The following is a 17223-nucleotide window of genomic DNA, read 5'->3' as shown; positions in this document are numbered from 1 at the left end:
AAAAGCGCGGGTGTTGCAACAGTAAATATGTGACACATTGCTATGGTAGTGAGAGCTTTAGGTATATATATTTACATATGCTAAGTAATTTAACTAACGCAACGCAAAAAAGTAAAGCGACCTGCTTTAGGCTTGTTTTTATTGTGGTTACTTACGGCAGGGGAAGTATCTAAAATTTGCGCTTTAAGTTATGATTGGTGTGGTACACGTGTGTTCCACTGATTCTTCAATTCACAGCTACTTTTGGGGGCTTGCGTTTCGGAGTAAATTGAAATTGTTGGAGTATGTGCATAATCATCTGTTGTTAGGTAATTCAATCATGAATTTTAAATTAAATTATGCAAAAGCTATTTGCAGTATTTTATTGTTGAATATTGTTAGCAACGCGTATAATTTAACTAAATTAAATTAAATTCTGAAATTAGGTATGAGATTAGGTTAGTGAACAGTTGTTGCTGGCAGGTATTTGCGGTTTTTCAAGGATGGTTCAGTCTGTAATGATGAATGATAACTAGCCTAATGTGCGGTTTAAGTGCTCAATATGTTGCTAATACTCAGATTACAAAAAAAAAAGGCTAACATTATTATTTTTGTGGTTTATGTAATCTCTTTTATTATGGGTTCACTTATAAAATTTTTTCCGCTGTTAATGTGAGTTCATGCGAGTTAGTAACCGGAGCACCTACACTTAATTTTAGATAATACTCTATTGGGCAGAGTGCTCTATCAGCAATTGAACAACGAAATTATGTGTAGTGAGTGATATATCTCATTGAAATAGTGAGTGAGGGGTTCAAGAAGCTTCTAGGAGAGTTTGGTGGAGCTCTATGGGCAGTTTCTTGGTCTGCAGAATATCAGAATGAAGATTATGGCAATCAGTTAAATATCTGCGCTGCAAGAACAACAGGGGATTATTTCAAAATAACGATAGAATAAAGAGCAAAATTAGTGTAGTGCAGCCATTGCACTTATTTCTGTTGTTAGCGCAATCAGGAAAAATTTTCCTCTCAAAAGCACACAAGTGTTCCATTTGAGCCAAGCTTATACCGGGTCAGATGTGGAACGCGTAGATGATCAAAGTGCTGCTTATAGCAGAGAAACTTAGTCTTAACGTTGGGTAGATTAAGCCTTTGCAGAGCGATCTTGAGTTGGGTGCGTTAAAAAGTTGCGTTCTGAATAACATAGGATATAAAGTTAAGAGATAAAGTTGTGCTTAAGAGTGAACAATAAGCCTATATACTTAAACTTGTCAACCACCTTGTAAGGTGTAGCATTTATACACAATTTCAAATTGAAGGTTTTAAGTCTTTTTGTGTGATATTCCACAGAATAAATATATAGTAATCTAAAAAATGTCAGCTAATAGCACCATAAAAGTATATATATAAAAATAAAGAAAAATGCAAAATAGAGAGCTAGTGAACTGCACTAAAACCACGAAATAAAAAATAGTTCATTTAGAAAATCACTTCTTTTAGCTTAAAATTGAATAAAAAAAAAGTAAATATATATATTATTTACTAGGGCTGTCCGAAGACGCATTTATACCATGAGATCCATTGTGATACTCCTAAAAATTTGACACCTATCACTCTAACTATTTGGTACTGGGCACAAAGCTATTGATACAAGCAAGAGAAATAGAATTTAGATCTCTTAATGAATTGAAAAAGTGCGACCCTAAGTAGAAGAGCAGGACAATGTAACAGGAGCTGTATTGATGATTCGTCTTCGTCATTCTGTATGCAAAATAATAACACCTAAAATAGTGAAGAATTTGGAAACAAGCGGAATTACAAGTAAAGTGCTAGTGTACTACACTAAAACATCGAAATTAACACTGATTTATCTAAAACAAATCAGTATAAATATTTTGAATATAAAAGATACTAATAAATTTTTTATGTAAAGCAAGTTTAATTAAATTTTAATTGTATATTTTTACTTCACAATGTTTCAACCATCAGACGACTTAGAGTAATCAAACTGAATTAGTTGTTCTTCTGCCAATGCTAATATATTCTCGAACTTTGGATTAAAGTTAATCTATAATTGCAATCTATTGTGCTTTAATTACAGTTTTTAAACACAATAAACCCACATCATTTTGATATACCAGATAAAATGTAAGCCCGCCAAATTGGCATTTCAGATATAAATTATCCTATATCTCATCTTTGATACACAAATCAAAAAATTGCATTCATGTTCACCAAAGATTACAGAAATTAAGTTCTGCGAAAGTCAATAAAATTTTAGTGCCAAAAGCTTAAATTGTAATTAAGTGCAGAGTAGCCTTAAGCCAATCAAAGCCTTCAGCGTATATGAACGCAGCACTAAGTATCTGAAGTAATTCCCCTGGTTGCAATGAAAAGTAGATGAGAAATGAAACACATGTTTGTGAATTAAATCTGTTATTGCCTCTCAATAACGATAAAAATGTATATAAATCATTCTGCCTTTTAAATTAACACACAAGAAAAGTGCTGCGGGCGTATTTTAATGACATTCCCAACAATCATAAATAATTTCAATTCTGCATAAAAAATAAAGTTTAACTTTTTCGCATATTAACGGGCGTGTGTGTGGCCTAAAGGGCGCCAAAAACATATTTAGACAATCATTACAACAATAGTTGTCAAATACAATAAATACGCACATTAATTGTGCACACATATTGCAGATACATAAGACGTGATAGAGGCGTAGATTAACAGAAAATGTTTAGAAAAATACGAAATAAGAAAATTTTATAAGATACAAAAAGTATCTGAAGAAAGCAAGCAAAAACCCTACTCATTTGCTTTGCTAATAAATTAATGAGTTACAACGAATGAATCTCTGCCATGGCAGAAAGTGTGCGTATGTAAGAGCATATGACTTCTGAAAAAAAGCAAAAGCATTTAATGAAAAAGAAAATTTCCAGATATACGTACTTTGAGATACAAATGTATAAAAGGAATCCTTGCTCTGTTTGGGTGTGTTTTTGTTAACAAATGTGCACACTTACAAATAATTAAGAGGACATAAGAAATACATTTATGAACGTAGTCACCGGATTTCGAAAAACAAGTTCTGATTTTCATCTACAAATGCGAATGTTAAAAATTTAATTGGTAATAATGATTTTAAGAGTTGAACTACAAATTTATTATTGAGACTGTGTGTGCTCATTCTAAACATTATAAAGTATTTATTTTTCATTTAAACCCATAACTAGTAAAAAATGCTATAAGTGCAAACTAGAAAGGTAAACAAAGTATATTTTTAGACTACATCGAAATTAAATTAAAATTTATTTAACGAAGAGTTTTAATAGCGGACAATAACAATGAACCTTTTTAGTGACAACAGCGACTATGTTATGCAGACCGTCATATTACAAATGTTTTTACACTGTTTTTAATCATAACCATAATTACATGTGATGTAAACCTGACAAATCACAAATAATAACAACAATTTTACGCACTTTGTGGTCATGTTCAAAAAAAGTATGTTATGCAGACAGTCAAATCAAAATATTTAATTTAATACTATTACTACTTTGCTTGTGCACACATTTCAAAGGTGATATTGTTTATGTGAATAAGCTCTCATGTATAGTAGTTTGCTTCTAAAAAGGACGAATTTTTTAAGAGCTATGTGATTATCATAAATATGATGAAATACATAAAGCATCATCAACGTGACTAAAGTTTAATCGAATTTTCTCTCTTGCTATTTGTATCAAATTTTTAATTTACATTGAAAACAGAAAGTTAAAAACACTCATTAAAACTTTGGGGACGGTAAAGGTGACTTGCCTTTATGTACCTCATCCCGTTAATTAAAATAATGGAATATCATGTTTGACATAACCATGACCGTCTCCATAATATTGCCCGAAGTGAATAGTTTAACTTATCAATAGCATTAATAAGACCAAATTTCATTAAGAGAAGCTTGTTGAAACTTTGAAAACTATTATCTTCTGCACATCATCGCATTACTCAAAAGTGTAACAACCAGTTCATCGAACGGGAACCGATAACTAAAAAAAAGCCGTTGTTTTTGTTGGAACGAAAACCGGAACTGAATCGATATATTTTTTTTGTGTTGAATTGGAACAGAAAAAATTCCGGTTGGATGCCCTGGTGACAACTTCTCAGAAACTATTACCTTGACCCTCTACATAACATACCCACCATGAGCTTCTTTAAAAATATAAGCGATAGTAAAATTTCAAAGTTTGGTTATAGATGCAAGTACATACAAATAGTCTATATAGTGAGCAATAATGTAGTATAAACATAGTTTAGTGATCCATATACAAGTCCAAAGTAAGCATTAAAGTTGTTACTTTTTAAAAAGCGCTCTCTTGCATAAAAGAGCTTTCTCTCACTTATTCAACTAGGATCGTAAATGAGAATTGATAACAGAATCTGATCTTAATCTGATGTCTACTATTGAAACTAAGACAATCAAAATTTTATGTTTTGTATGGAAGAAATATAGCAACATCGCATTATTTTTTATATTTTTTATATATATTGAAAAAATTTTGATAGAAAGCTATTAAAAATTTAGGATGTTTCAAACAAAAAAAAAACAAAAATTTTAGATAGTATTTATCTTATCGAACTAATCAATAATATTTATTCCTTACTTAAGTGACGAATCCTTTTCGAGCTTCTATGCACATGTCATTCTAAATCATTAAATAAAATTATATTATTTATTTACATAAAAATCTGAAAACATTTTATAATCCATAAAACTACTTTACAACCTAAAATGCACATAAAAACGTTAGTAGCAAACACGCACTCGAAACTCGTGTATAATTTGTTGTCCTGAGGTTGCTATAAATAATGGCTACGACATATCTGGAAAAGTCTAGGAAGCTCGCTTTTTTATATTTCGCTTGTGTTTGCTGTCAGCCATTGACCGTAATTTGTCATACTCAAAACTTAAATGCTGGTTAAGGAAGTTAAACTTGAAAAAAAGGTATAAACGCATTCAAAAAGACGACGAAGAGCCGTGAGTAAAACATAAAAAAATTTTTTACTAAAGAAATCCTTGCTTTCACTTTAAGATACTTGTATATTTTTAGTGCTAAGGCCTTGCATGGGCTTTGCTATGTTTCCCATAAAAAGGAGAACCTACTGACATGTTAAGTGAATACCAGCAGCAAACACACTGTGTATCCTTAAATGCCATTAACTTGACAAAAGCGTGTAGTTTAATTATATTAACATTGATGAAGCAATAGAGAATATTTTTTTTTGTTGCTTTTAAGCCAATGTTTTATGGGAACGTAAATAAAATCCTTTAATGATACGTAAAGTTGAAATAATTTCCACTTAATTTTACTTTATGACACTTTTGTATGTCATTGTTCAGTCATCCCTAAGACTCTAGTTCCACTTGTAATTTAATTTGATTAGTTTTTTCGAAACGAATTCATCAAATTAGAAAATTGTTTCTTTTATATATAAATTTTTCTTATACTCATAAATATATCTTATATATATGCAAATATTATTTTTAAACATTTTAAATTTTATTTCAATTCTTTTAAGATATATATGAACGGTGCAATGTACTCTAATTTTAATATTTTTTTTCAGTGCTTTTATGACGACATAACAACAATGATCACAGTTTTGCAAAATAATATCTCAAAACAATTGGCAAAAATGGGGCTTAATAGGATTTATTTCATAATGGTACTATATCACGAGTTTGGGGAATGTAAAACCGTGAATTTCAGAAAAGTGTTATAATCTAAACTTAATCGAGGAATATAGTCTTTATGGAGAGTAATAGTGATCATCAAATTATATACACATTATAGTGATCATTATCGGACTAGCTTAAAACATCTGGCGGAAGATATAATTCTCTCTAATATTTATTTATTCAGTATTTATGTTGAAGTAAGAAATTCATCGACTGACCTCTAGCTAGGATAAATTCACAAAAATTAATCTTTAAAAAGATATTCACTGATGATAATGCGTCACATTTGATTGCAAAGGCGCAATTGACCACGAAGAAGGATTTTTTATGTACTTTCTTTTAACGCTAAGTGCAAGTAATAAAAGTTCATGTTATTAAATGTCTTTAAAAATCTAAATGTCGAACGTATGATTGCTTTTCGACCTATCGACCGATATTTTGTATGGAAGATGTGTCATGAGTAAATAAATTTAAATTCGTTAGTTACAACCGTTAGTTCCTACATTTAAATATGCAGCGCATCCAATTGTTGCTTTTCTCCTTCTATTGATGCAGTCCATTTCTCTATTGTGTTTCATTCTAGATCTCAGCTGCTTTCAACTGGACTGTCTACCAAATTTTTTTTTGCAAGCAACTTATGTTGGATAGTAGGTTGTCACTATGAATAACTGCCTGAATAAATTGTCTCTGTTTTTTAAAGCGGGAATCATTAAAACGGACGTAATAATATGCACTATCGATCTGCTGAGAAGCTAAGAAAGAGAAAGAGTCACTTTCGATATGAGAATGATGTATATGCTGATGCTGTTCTATACTATTTGGACTAAAAGAGTATCATACGACCCACAACCGTCTTGCTGAAACATTAACTCGGGTTTTTATTTTTAGTAATATAATAAATGCGTTTTAAGCCAGAAATCAAAAGTAGAATGAAGTAAGTTCAAACGAATACTACTATTGTAACTTCAAACTACACATATGTTTTTGATTCCTCTTAAATTTGTTTAATTTTGTCTGTAAAGTGTTACTGTGAAAAGTCATGTTATATCCTTTAATTTCACTTAAACCTTATCAATTGTATTCAGAGCAACCAGTAGCTCTTAAACTATCACATAATAATACTTTATGTCTCTAATGCTCAAATTTAATTACTTTATTTACTAATCAATTCAGATCAGCTATAATTATAAATACGGGTAATATTGTGTAAGAATAATAACCCAGTTACGTATAAAGCGATTAATAAAGCTTACACCACAATTAATTAACGGGGAATGAAGTTTCTTCATAACATAAATTTCATATTAATTACCCTTAAAATAGAAAGTATTTTAAACAGCTCAGACTACATTAAATATGTTCGGATTATTAACCAGGAATAAAGTCGAAAAGAATATCTTAGAGAAAGCACCATAAATTGGTTACCCGAAAAACAAATAATAATTTCATAATTATGTTTTAGCCAAATGCCACAACATCCATAAAATATTTATGTTCTTAGGCCAATGAGGATGTATTAATGCATTTCTCTCATTTTTCCCTCAGCAAAGTGTAGAAGTAAAGCCAAGGACGGCGACCTTTTCAACTTAATTGTTAATGTTTACGACCAATAAAACAATGAAATTCTTAATTTATACTTTTAAGGATATACGGCATGGAACAACCGAAAGGAATAAAGGAATACATAATAAACCTGTGCGAAAGTAAAAAAGTTTATGTTTTATTATAAGAGCCTTTTGTGAGGCATTTTTATGGTCACATGAGCATCAGACACGGTATGCGTACAGTCATAAAGTATTGTATTAAGAGACGCTGGGAGCTTGTGTAAATCCTTTAGACGGGTGATGACGTGAACTATGGTCAATGTATTTCTCAAAGCAACAATAAGCATTATCATCTAATTATTATGTACAAAATGGAATGAAAAGCAAGCAGATGCCTAACATTTTTGCAATACTCCAAAACAGATAAACAGAATTCATTTGAATTTGTGTTGTAATATGTACTTTTGTCCGAAAATTGGAATGGTGGTGTTGGTGACTATGGATACTTTCTGACTGCTGGCTGATGTCTGCTGGCTGATGTCTGCTGGCTGATGTTCCTGGCTATTACCTACATCAGTTGAATATGTGTTGCTGTTCAAAAATTCAATTAATATTTTAATAAGTAGTGCCAGTACCGTACCGGTGTAGAGTAGGTACCAAATGTATTCTGGTTAGTGCCTGGCCATTTGTGTACACTAAGCCCGCTTAATATGATTACGCTCCATGAAGCAAACGTGTGGGCAGTGCTCTGTGTACTGTTCACTTGGAAGTGGTCAGTCAGTATATTTGTGGACGAGGTGCCACACGCAAATTGTGCCTCACATAAATTTTGGCATATTTATTTCATAATTTATGTTTGCATAAATTTTGCTGAGTGTCTTTGATGATAAAAGGATACGCAGCCAGCTGGTGCGCAACTGTTGAACTGTGCTGTTGTGAATATTGTACTCCTGCTCCTGTTTTTCCGTGTTGGCATTTCAAATTGCACATGAACATTGTACATGAATTATCACAACCAGATAGGGAAAAAGAAAATAACAAAATTGGAAAATTATAAATGCGAAAATTAAACAATTTTGCTATTAAACAAACGGAACCGGAAATGCGTTCATGCATTAAGCAACGTGTGCTTGTATAAATATACAAATATTTGCTGCGCTTTAAATACGATATTTCCGTTTGTTTTCCCATCATCGTCCTCGTCATCATCATCATCAGTGTTTTATAATAATACCACTAGTTTTCATAATAATGAAATGTTAAAAATGAAAAAGTGTTTAATTCTCATTAAACATTGAAAATATTTTTATTTCAAAAATGAAATGTTAATTAATAAATATAGAATAATGGGAATAAGCTGGCAATAATTGAAATGGTTTCAAAATGAAAAGTGGGTATATACACCATATTTATCTCGACTATCGTCAGAATATTTTCATTTTCACGTATAAAGCATTTCTGCAGAGCTTATTTTGCAAATGAAATGGGTTAATCTGTTATTAAAAGCTCATCATTTAGCCAAAAGGAAGTATATTGCAGTCAGAATTTGTTTACTCACAGTTAATGCTTTCATTTAATCAAAGTAAAATTTAAATACCCGTGTTATGTACATAATAATTTTACGTTTTCTGTATAAAAATTTTCGTTTTTAACAAAAATTTGTATTTAAAATGAAATTATATATGTGACAAATTTATCACAGAACAGGCAAGGATATGAAATCCTTGGCAAATTACTAATCTCGTTGTCAACAATGGTTTTGAAGTTGCAATTAACATAATTGAACCTACTTCGAACCAAATTAATAATAAGCACTATAGCGTTATTGAATTTAAATCTTAAAATATGTTAAATTTAATAAAAAAATTATATTCAGGACATTATAGAAATTTGTTTTAAGTTAATACTTTTTTAGAAATATTTTTTTAAACAAAAATTAGTTTCAAATGGTTTGAATATTCTGAAAAGAATCATACAACTATAAAATACAAAATGAAATAATTTTAATTACTTGAATGGCGAAAACAAACTATCATAACTATGTCTCTCCAGACACCTCTGCTGCGTGCGTGCTTTCTCCAGTCTCCAAATGTTATGTTAACTTGATTGGTTAGTGTTTTCTTTACTTGATTATATCTCCGGACACACGGTCTTCTTGTCTACACCTTGTTTTTCCAACCTCTGTTTAAATCCCTGTAATAAATCCCACTACAGTCTCTTCATCCATACTCACGACATCAACAAGCCAGCGCTGAATGTGTATTCCCTGTACTTTATCAATGTCATAATAAAGTAAGTATAACTCGTGGTTTAAACGGGTATAGTCGCTGTCACCAATTTGTAGACCAAAGACCTTGCGAAGAACATTTTTCTCGGTTTTATTATTCTGTGATAGCATTCATGCTTCTGGGCCAGATAGAAATACATATAGATTGAGCAACCTAAAGCGTGTAAGTTTTGGCTGTCGAATGAGACAGACTGTTGCAACGGTGAATATTTTTTCTGATCTCCGGGCTGGCATCGTTATTATTTATTATGACAGAGTCAAGGTATAATCTTGTACAGATTCGCAAGTAAAATTGCCAGCCACTTTGTTTTGCCGTCATTCACAACCAATTATAAAAAAATCAAATCTTCGTATTTATATACTTTGCATCCCAGCATTTACACGGATATGCCATATCACATTTCCGAGAATAAAAACAAATGCTTATTAATTTAATTTAAATATTTGAATGAATCTGAATTAACTGAATTATAGTGTATTAGTCTTCTAAAATAAAGGAATAAATAGCTACCAGAATAAATGTAATATTTTGGTCGATTTCTATTAAAAACTTTCTTCACGTATGACTGTATGGAAAATGCATGTACTGACTTTTCTTTATGCCATTTTCATTGACAGCCAAACAGCAATTATGTCCCCTGAATCCTTCACAACAAAATTAAAGATAGTAAAAGAATGTAGAGACACAATCGACGAGTTAAATTTCGTTGGCTGACATAACCCGCATCTGTGTTCCTGGTCATAGAAAAATCGAAGGGAACAAAAAACCTGACAGTTTGGCTCGCTTTGGTGCTTCCTTGAATGTGTCTCTGGCTGTACCGGTTTATATTTCTCTAGAGACCATTGAGAGAAATACCTACTTCTACTTTCATCAACTTACCAATAACAGATACAAAGCACTTAAGTCATGCACAACTCCCAGGCTAACATGGCCCACCTATATTAAAATTAGATTCTTGGAACTCATCAAAAGACACCGCGTGAACGCTACAAGGCTTATTGTAATTCTTTTGGGTCATTAGCGTATAGGAACCTAAGCAGAAAAATTGTGCATTTCTCATAATCCTTATTATAGTGTTGTGGAAATCCTCAAGAAAAAGAAACCATAATACACTTTTTCTGTGAATGCCCGGCTTTGGCATTCAGAAGAAATAGTTTTTTAGGAAGATACTTCTTTGATAGTTTATCGGACTGTTCATCGGTGAAGACGTGTGACCTATTAAATTATCTAACTTCGACAGGATTGATTTAGTCTCTAGTCTTCTATATTAGCGTTCTTGCGCGGAATGTGGTAGCAAAGCGGCGAAAAATCGTTAATTGAGTTACATGGAAAATTAACTGATTACCTACCACTGTAACCAACCACCCAACCAACTTCTTTATATTTATATTTTTTTTCATAAAATTGTAAATATAATATATAAAGTTAAATTTTATGCACACAAATTGTCTGCTGCAATTCTGGTTTGGTATTAGATACTTCAGTTTTACTTCATAAATATTTCATTTCCGACAACAACTGTAGCAAGCGAAACTCTCTGTCGGTGCTATATGCGAGTAAATTTAACAAAATAAAAACTCAACTAGATAAGAGCACAAAGTTTAGAATACTTCTGCATAATAGAATAGATTATATTGAAGTGAGTACTATAGTGTTGAAATGTACTACAACTTTTAATAAAGCAATTTTGAACTTAATTTTAAATGCATTCAGTACGAAACTTTACGGGATGAATTCGTTGGATTGAATATGTTAATTCCTGTAGACATAAATTCAGATAAATTAATAATGAATACAAGATACCTAAGATTACATAAAACCTTAAATCAATTTAAGTCTTAGAGGTGAAGGGCACAATGCAGAGTACAAATAACTCATGCCAGGAAAACCTTTTCCTTGCTCACACCGAGCGGGACCGACCTCTTAATTCTCATAGTGAACAACATGGCTGCCGTGCTTGTCATGGCATTCATGGCATTGAATGCAGAATTAAGATGGACGAAATGGAATTCTTTGTTTTCCATAACAAAAACCAAAGGAAAAAAAACAACAAGTCTATTATGGGTGTACGTATTTTGTGTTATTAATGCTTAATTTGCCCTTTCTAGGCCATTAATCATTTTGTCGCACAATATAGCGTAGCCATAATAGAATATTTTAATCTGTGCGTTGCGTACGGGAAAAAATGAGGCTCAAACAATGAACGCAGAATTATGCGGATATTGCCTTTAATTCTTTACACAAATTCGTCCCATTATATCTGTATTCCATGTTTTTTTGTTCTGTAAGTCTTTTAAATTAAAATTGTTTATAAAAGTTATTTCTTAAAGTTCGTACAAAAAAAAATCCTTAGTGACAATTTTTTAATTTTACAATTCGAGTTTAAGCTTGTTTAGGTTTTATTAATCATTTGAACGCAGTTTTAGCCCTTAGCATTTGCCCTACATAAGAACTTTCTCTGTTGATTGTTACCTTTCCAATCATTTTCACTCTGGACTTACCCAAAGGATTTAATTGTTTCAGTTCTGCACTTCAGTGTGTATATTTTTTAATTTATTTTATGTGCCTTTTTCGTTTAAGAGCAAATCCATTTTGGTAAGACTTCTAACCTCTCATTTTCTTGTTAACTCAGCTTTGGCATTTTTAATCAACTTTTCTTCCATTTCAACTTGCAGGTGAGGAATTTTCTCTCTACTTCATTATCTCGCTTCTCTTACTTAAATGCGATTAGAGTTGTTAAGTTACTAATTTTTCAACACTGACTTTTTCCTTTCGTCCGAAGGATTATGTTAAATGCCTTACAATATTAATTAATTTAATTATTAAGCAAATCAGTTACAAATAATACACTAACGCGAACATTAATATTCTTACAACAAGCAAAATGTTTTACAAATTTAATAACATAAATGATTAATTATTAAATTATGAAAATAAGTTCTTAGTTACTTAAAGGTTAATTAATGAGCCTCAACAAATTATAATTTAATTTTATAAATACTTAATAAATATATCTAACAAAAAAATATACTACTGAGAAGAATTTTCAAAGTACCGTGGTACATTAGGACGAATGTTATCCTCAGGGATCTTAGGATTGATGCCATCAAAAAATACATAAAGGATAGAGCCCTGAAATTATTTGTGAAAACTGACAGACTTACCAACACCGCGTTATCAAATCTCAGAATGGTTACAGGCTCCTCGGGGAGGTATGCAGATCTGAGGTCAATTATTGCTTAGTCTAGTCTGATGAAGTGATAAACAATAATCCAGTCAAGACGTAAAGAGTGGTTTTGAAAATACCTCGAGTTAAAAAAGAGTAAAAGTGCTCAAGTGCACTGGCTCAAAGAGCTTCAACATAAATAATAAAATATACTCATAGAGGAAGGACAAGTAAGTAATTGGCTGATAGGTTGCCAAGAGAGGCAAATATATGCTATAATTTTTGTGCTAAACTTTTTGTGGACTCAAGCAATACCACTCAAATCAGATTTTAAGGAGATGAGCAGTGGAAACTATAGACCGCTGGTTTATTCATTCCAGCGAAAAGAATATTAGATAAGATACTTTCGCTAAGCATGGCAGCGTTATTCGGTTACTTTACAGATCATTTCGAATTGCGGTATCACTTAAATAAGTTGAAGTGTTCCGACACATTCCTTCTTCTTTTTTCCTATTCTTCTTTTATCCAACCTTAATCTTTTACGAGTCTGCTCACTTTGTATGGCATCTTCAAATCACATGGCCCTTGATTGTCTCTTTATTTATGCTTATATATATACGCGACTTTTTTTTAGTAATATGCAATATTTTTATTTGTCTATATAGAGTCCTCTCTTTATTTTCTTCATTCAATTTACGCATGATGCAATTAAACCGAAAGAAAACTGATTCATTATTATTAGAAACTTATTAAATTCCTTATTGGTTCCTACACACGTTAACGAATATCAGACAAAATTTTGTCTTAAGTATGATAATTAAAATGGATGATTATTTAGCTGAGAGAAGAACATATGTAATCTTAATTGTCCTTAGTCGTTCTGTGGATTCGCAAAAAACCATTGGATGAGGTTATCAGTAGATGGAAAAAAACAAAAGGCTATTGCTTTAATCACATAGACCAACGTAAAGCTAAATGACTTCTCATTCCAGCAAAAAAAGACTTTGGAGATGACTGCAACATGCATTACTACTTATATATGAGTTGAGGCTGTCCGTCACTGTTGTCTCTCATTTTTGAAAAACGGGCATTGAAAGATTAGAATGTTTTTTTCCACTTGAGCATTTTTGTAAATGTCCAACAAATACTTTAGTACTTCTGTAGTATTATTATGTTTCCAAACTTCAAACTAGAAAAAAATTTATAATTTAAGAAACCAAGGTGAAATGCAATGGAATATGTAGGGCTTTAGGAAAATGGGAAAATTCAAAATTACCTAGAGAAGAATGACAAAAATTGACCTGCCAATATAGGCAGAAACTGTAAATATTCATTGAGGATTGTGCCATATGAAAGAACCTTGTTTTTGCTCTATATTCTGTATAAAAGTGATATATTTTATTGAACAAACGCTTATTTGAGATAACAATGGTTTTGTTTATGATTAAAATGAACAATTCTTTCATTAAAAGATTAAATGAATTAGTCTCGATATAGTTTACTTGTGAAATAAAAATCGTGTAATACAAAAATAGTAAGATAGCAAATTGTGTACAATTAAAGCACACAACAAAAAAACTTGTGTGGCACTGAATAAAGTCTCTAATGTATGAAGATAATAATGTGGAAGTCAACATTCACTTGCAGTCCATTTAATCCTCTTCATCCTTCTCCTTCTTAAAAATCTTGTCCTGTTTGCGTGTTGGTTTAAATGGCCTAGGTTCTATTACTTCAAAACTAGGTGCTACGTCATGGGGTATATGTCTCCCTTTTATAATTTTAATTGCGACATCTGGAGCCATATATTCGGTAAACTTGAAACACATTCTACTGGCAATTGACTTTGCGCAATAGTTAGACCTGTCTATATTCTCGTGGTACTAAAAATAATAGACAAAATTTATTGTTATGAAATAAATAATTAAAAAAATTAAGAAGTTAAGTAAAGTCGCAGATAGTAAAAATTGTCTGCATTCATTTAATGAAAAATATAGTATAATAAACATATTTGCTTACCTCACATGACAAACCAACGTGATATGCATAATTATCTCTATAGAAAACTGATTGGATGCTGAGGGAACTTGGCAATGATAATTCACCTATTTTGCATGCCGATTCCTTCATAATATGAAATAAGTGCTGAATGGGATACACTTCAAGAGTTATGTGGCTGTCATTAAAATCATTTTTCATATACGCCAGTATAGCTTTTGCTATATACAAGCTGTCTTCCTTAACATAAAGTGGCCGATATTCACCAGTAGCTTCGTTCTTCGCAAAATTCATTATAGCGACATATAGTTTTGACAAATTTTCTTCACCCAAGGCATTTGGGGGAAGCGGAAGCTTATGTGTATTGCTGCAATGTACTTGAGCATCATACTTATTACCGTATGGTAAAACCTCTACAATATACCGAAAAATTTAAATAAATACATGAAGCTTATTGTTAATGATATTAATATAATTATCTATATTTTATAAATGTTAAATGTTGTTACATACTTGGATTAACTAGCGAGTGATAAGTTTTCAAAAGACCAGTTTTTAGGGAAAACTCAGCTAGAGATATTTCGGCTGGTATAAAAACATCGCCTTTTATGCTTTTTGCAAAATAATTTGCTGCGAAAACAACATAACAAGTTGAGTCAAAACCTGAGGAATAAAATAAATGATAATTATTATAAAAAAATTTGACTTTTGATATCATTAAAAATATACTTACTTCCATTTTGAACTGAAAGTTTTACTGAGTTCTCTATTTTCCGCTTTGTCAGTAATTCAAGAAGATTACGGTCCTCTTGTTCCTTAAATTCCTTGGTTAAAGGAGGACCAGTCAAATGAGTACGTCCTTTTTTTGGTTTTTCATCATATTTTCCCCTTTTTGCCTTATTTTGATATGGTTTATCAGCCATTTCGTTTATATTCTTTCTAGAAGCTATATAAAATATATACTACAAGCACAAGGACAAAATACTAAAGTAACTTATATCGTTGGTGAAAAAGTGCATAATTTAGGAGAGTTAGGAATATTTAGACGCCCAATCCAAACATTATTGTGAATATAGGTAAACCGATATTATTGGTATTGTGCACATTTGCTTACAGAGCAGATGAATCAAGTTATATATTTATTTTAGCGATTAGACTTTAGTAAGATTTAGTGTATAATTTGTATTTAATAGACCTGTAATGCTGATGACGTCATTAGTGAAGATTTTGACCTATACAAATACTATAAATATAATTTTATTCTATTGTTTTGCATTGAACTGAATTTTTTTAAGAAAAAAAAAGTCATCAAAACTCACCTCTCTTTAAAAGCTAATTTCTATTTTAAAACAAAAATTTTAAAATTTTTTAAATATCAAACTCTAGCAATATATTTTAATTATATTGCTAATAAGTGTTTTTAAAAGCAATTTTGTAGTCTGCAGCCGGAAAAGTTTGATCAAATTTTTTAATATGTTTAAATGGAATTTTAATATACTTAAATCGGGCAGATATAAGCACCAAAGATTATCCGAAACGTTTTCTTTTTTAATTAAAAAAATTGTTTGATTATGATTGGATAGTACTTACTTTCCTTTGTGAAAGATATAAGAAACCAAACAAAAATTTCCTTATAATTATAATTTTGATAGTAATTGTCTTTTCGGTTCGTTGGATGCACTTCTTCCAAAAATCAAGTTAATAAAACGATCCAAACTTTTTTAAAAATCCGACAACAAAAACTTGTAGTTCTGCGTTATAATAAATAATGTCAAACTGAATGCACAATTCACAATAGTACTATGACGAGCCAGTTATTGTGAATAATTGTCCTAAAATACAGAAAAATAAACCAATATAGAAATGAACGGCTGTTCATTATATAAGCAACTAAAAAATAAAATAAAATAAAAATTAGAATTAAATTAAGATTTGATGTGTGAATAAGTTATAAGCACAGTTAACTGAATAAACAAAATTACTATTGAAATTATGTTAGACCCATAAAATATTCTTTAATTTACCCTACAGTGTTTTTTAAATTTAATTAATTATTAATAGAAGTAGTATTGAGTTCTATTATAATTCATTATTTATTTAAATAAGTTAATAACTAATTATTTAAAGTTTGTAATAAAAGCATTGATTCATTTATTACTCTTTTTAACTTATCTTACTATTGTGAATGAATTGAAATGGAATGAAAACGAAAGTTTCATTAAGAAATTAAAAAAAAATCTTAAGTTTAATTTCAAAACCACTTGATTTATCATAATTATTACCTTCTTCTATTGATTATCTTCTAATCTATAATAGAATCATTAAACCTTTATTATTTAGTTCCTGGATGTAAACTTTGCAAAGCAAAATTCAGACATAATTAAGATTTGTTGTGTGAACAGATTTTTAAAGAAGTTTAATATGATTAATATAAAGGAATAAAATGAGAGCCACATTTATAGAAATTTCGTTCATAAAAACTAACGAGCAAGAAACGAGTCACTCA

General features: G+C 30.7%; 1 protein-coding gene across 3 annotated transcripts; it reads right to left on the bottom strand.

Annotated features, from left to right (window-relative positions):
- Positions 1 to 14186: 14186 nt before the first annotated feature.
- LOC119681657 (protein maelstrom-like) lies at positions 14187 to 16457 on the bottom strand. 3 transcript variants are annotated; one of them, XM_038094915.1, is made up of 5 exons: positions 16308 to 16457; positions 15451 to 15679; positions 15231 to 15380; positions 14739 to 15130; positions 14187 to 14602 (listed from the first exon to the last, which is right to left on the bottom strand). In XM_038094915.1, the coding sequence occupies exons 2-5, from the start codon at positions 15638 to 15640 to the stop codon at positions 14375 to 14377; spliced, it is 960 nt and encodes a 319-aa protein (XP_037950843.1). In that variant the 5' UTR covers positions 15641 to 15679; positions 16308 to 16457; the 3' UTR covers positions 14187 to 14374. The 3 variants fall into 3 exon arrangements, with proteins under 3 accessions (XP_037950843.1, XP_037950842.1, XP_037950841.1); XM_038094914.1 differs by having other exon boundaries at positions 15451 to 15663; XM_038094913.1 differs by lacking the exon at positions 16308 to 16457 and adding an exon at positions 16037 to 16059 and having other exon boundaries at positions 15451 to 15960.
- Positions 16458 to 17223: the final 766 nt, after the last annotated feature.

Source organism: Teleopsis dalmanni, chromosome 2 (genome assembly GCF_002237135.1).
Source record: "Teleopsis dalmanni isolate 2A chromosome 2, ASM223713v2, whole genome shotgun sequence".
NCBI classification, from domain to species: Eukaryota; Metazoa; Arthropoda; class Insecta; order Diptera; family Diopsidae; genus Teleopsis; species Teleopsis dalmanni.
This window is presented reverse-complemented; position numbering and strand designations above follow the sequence as displayed.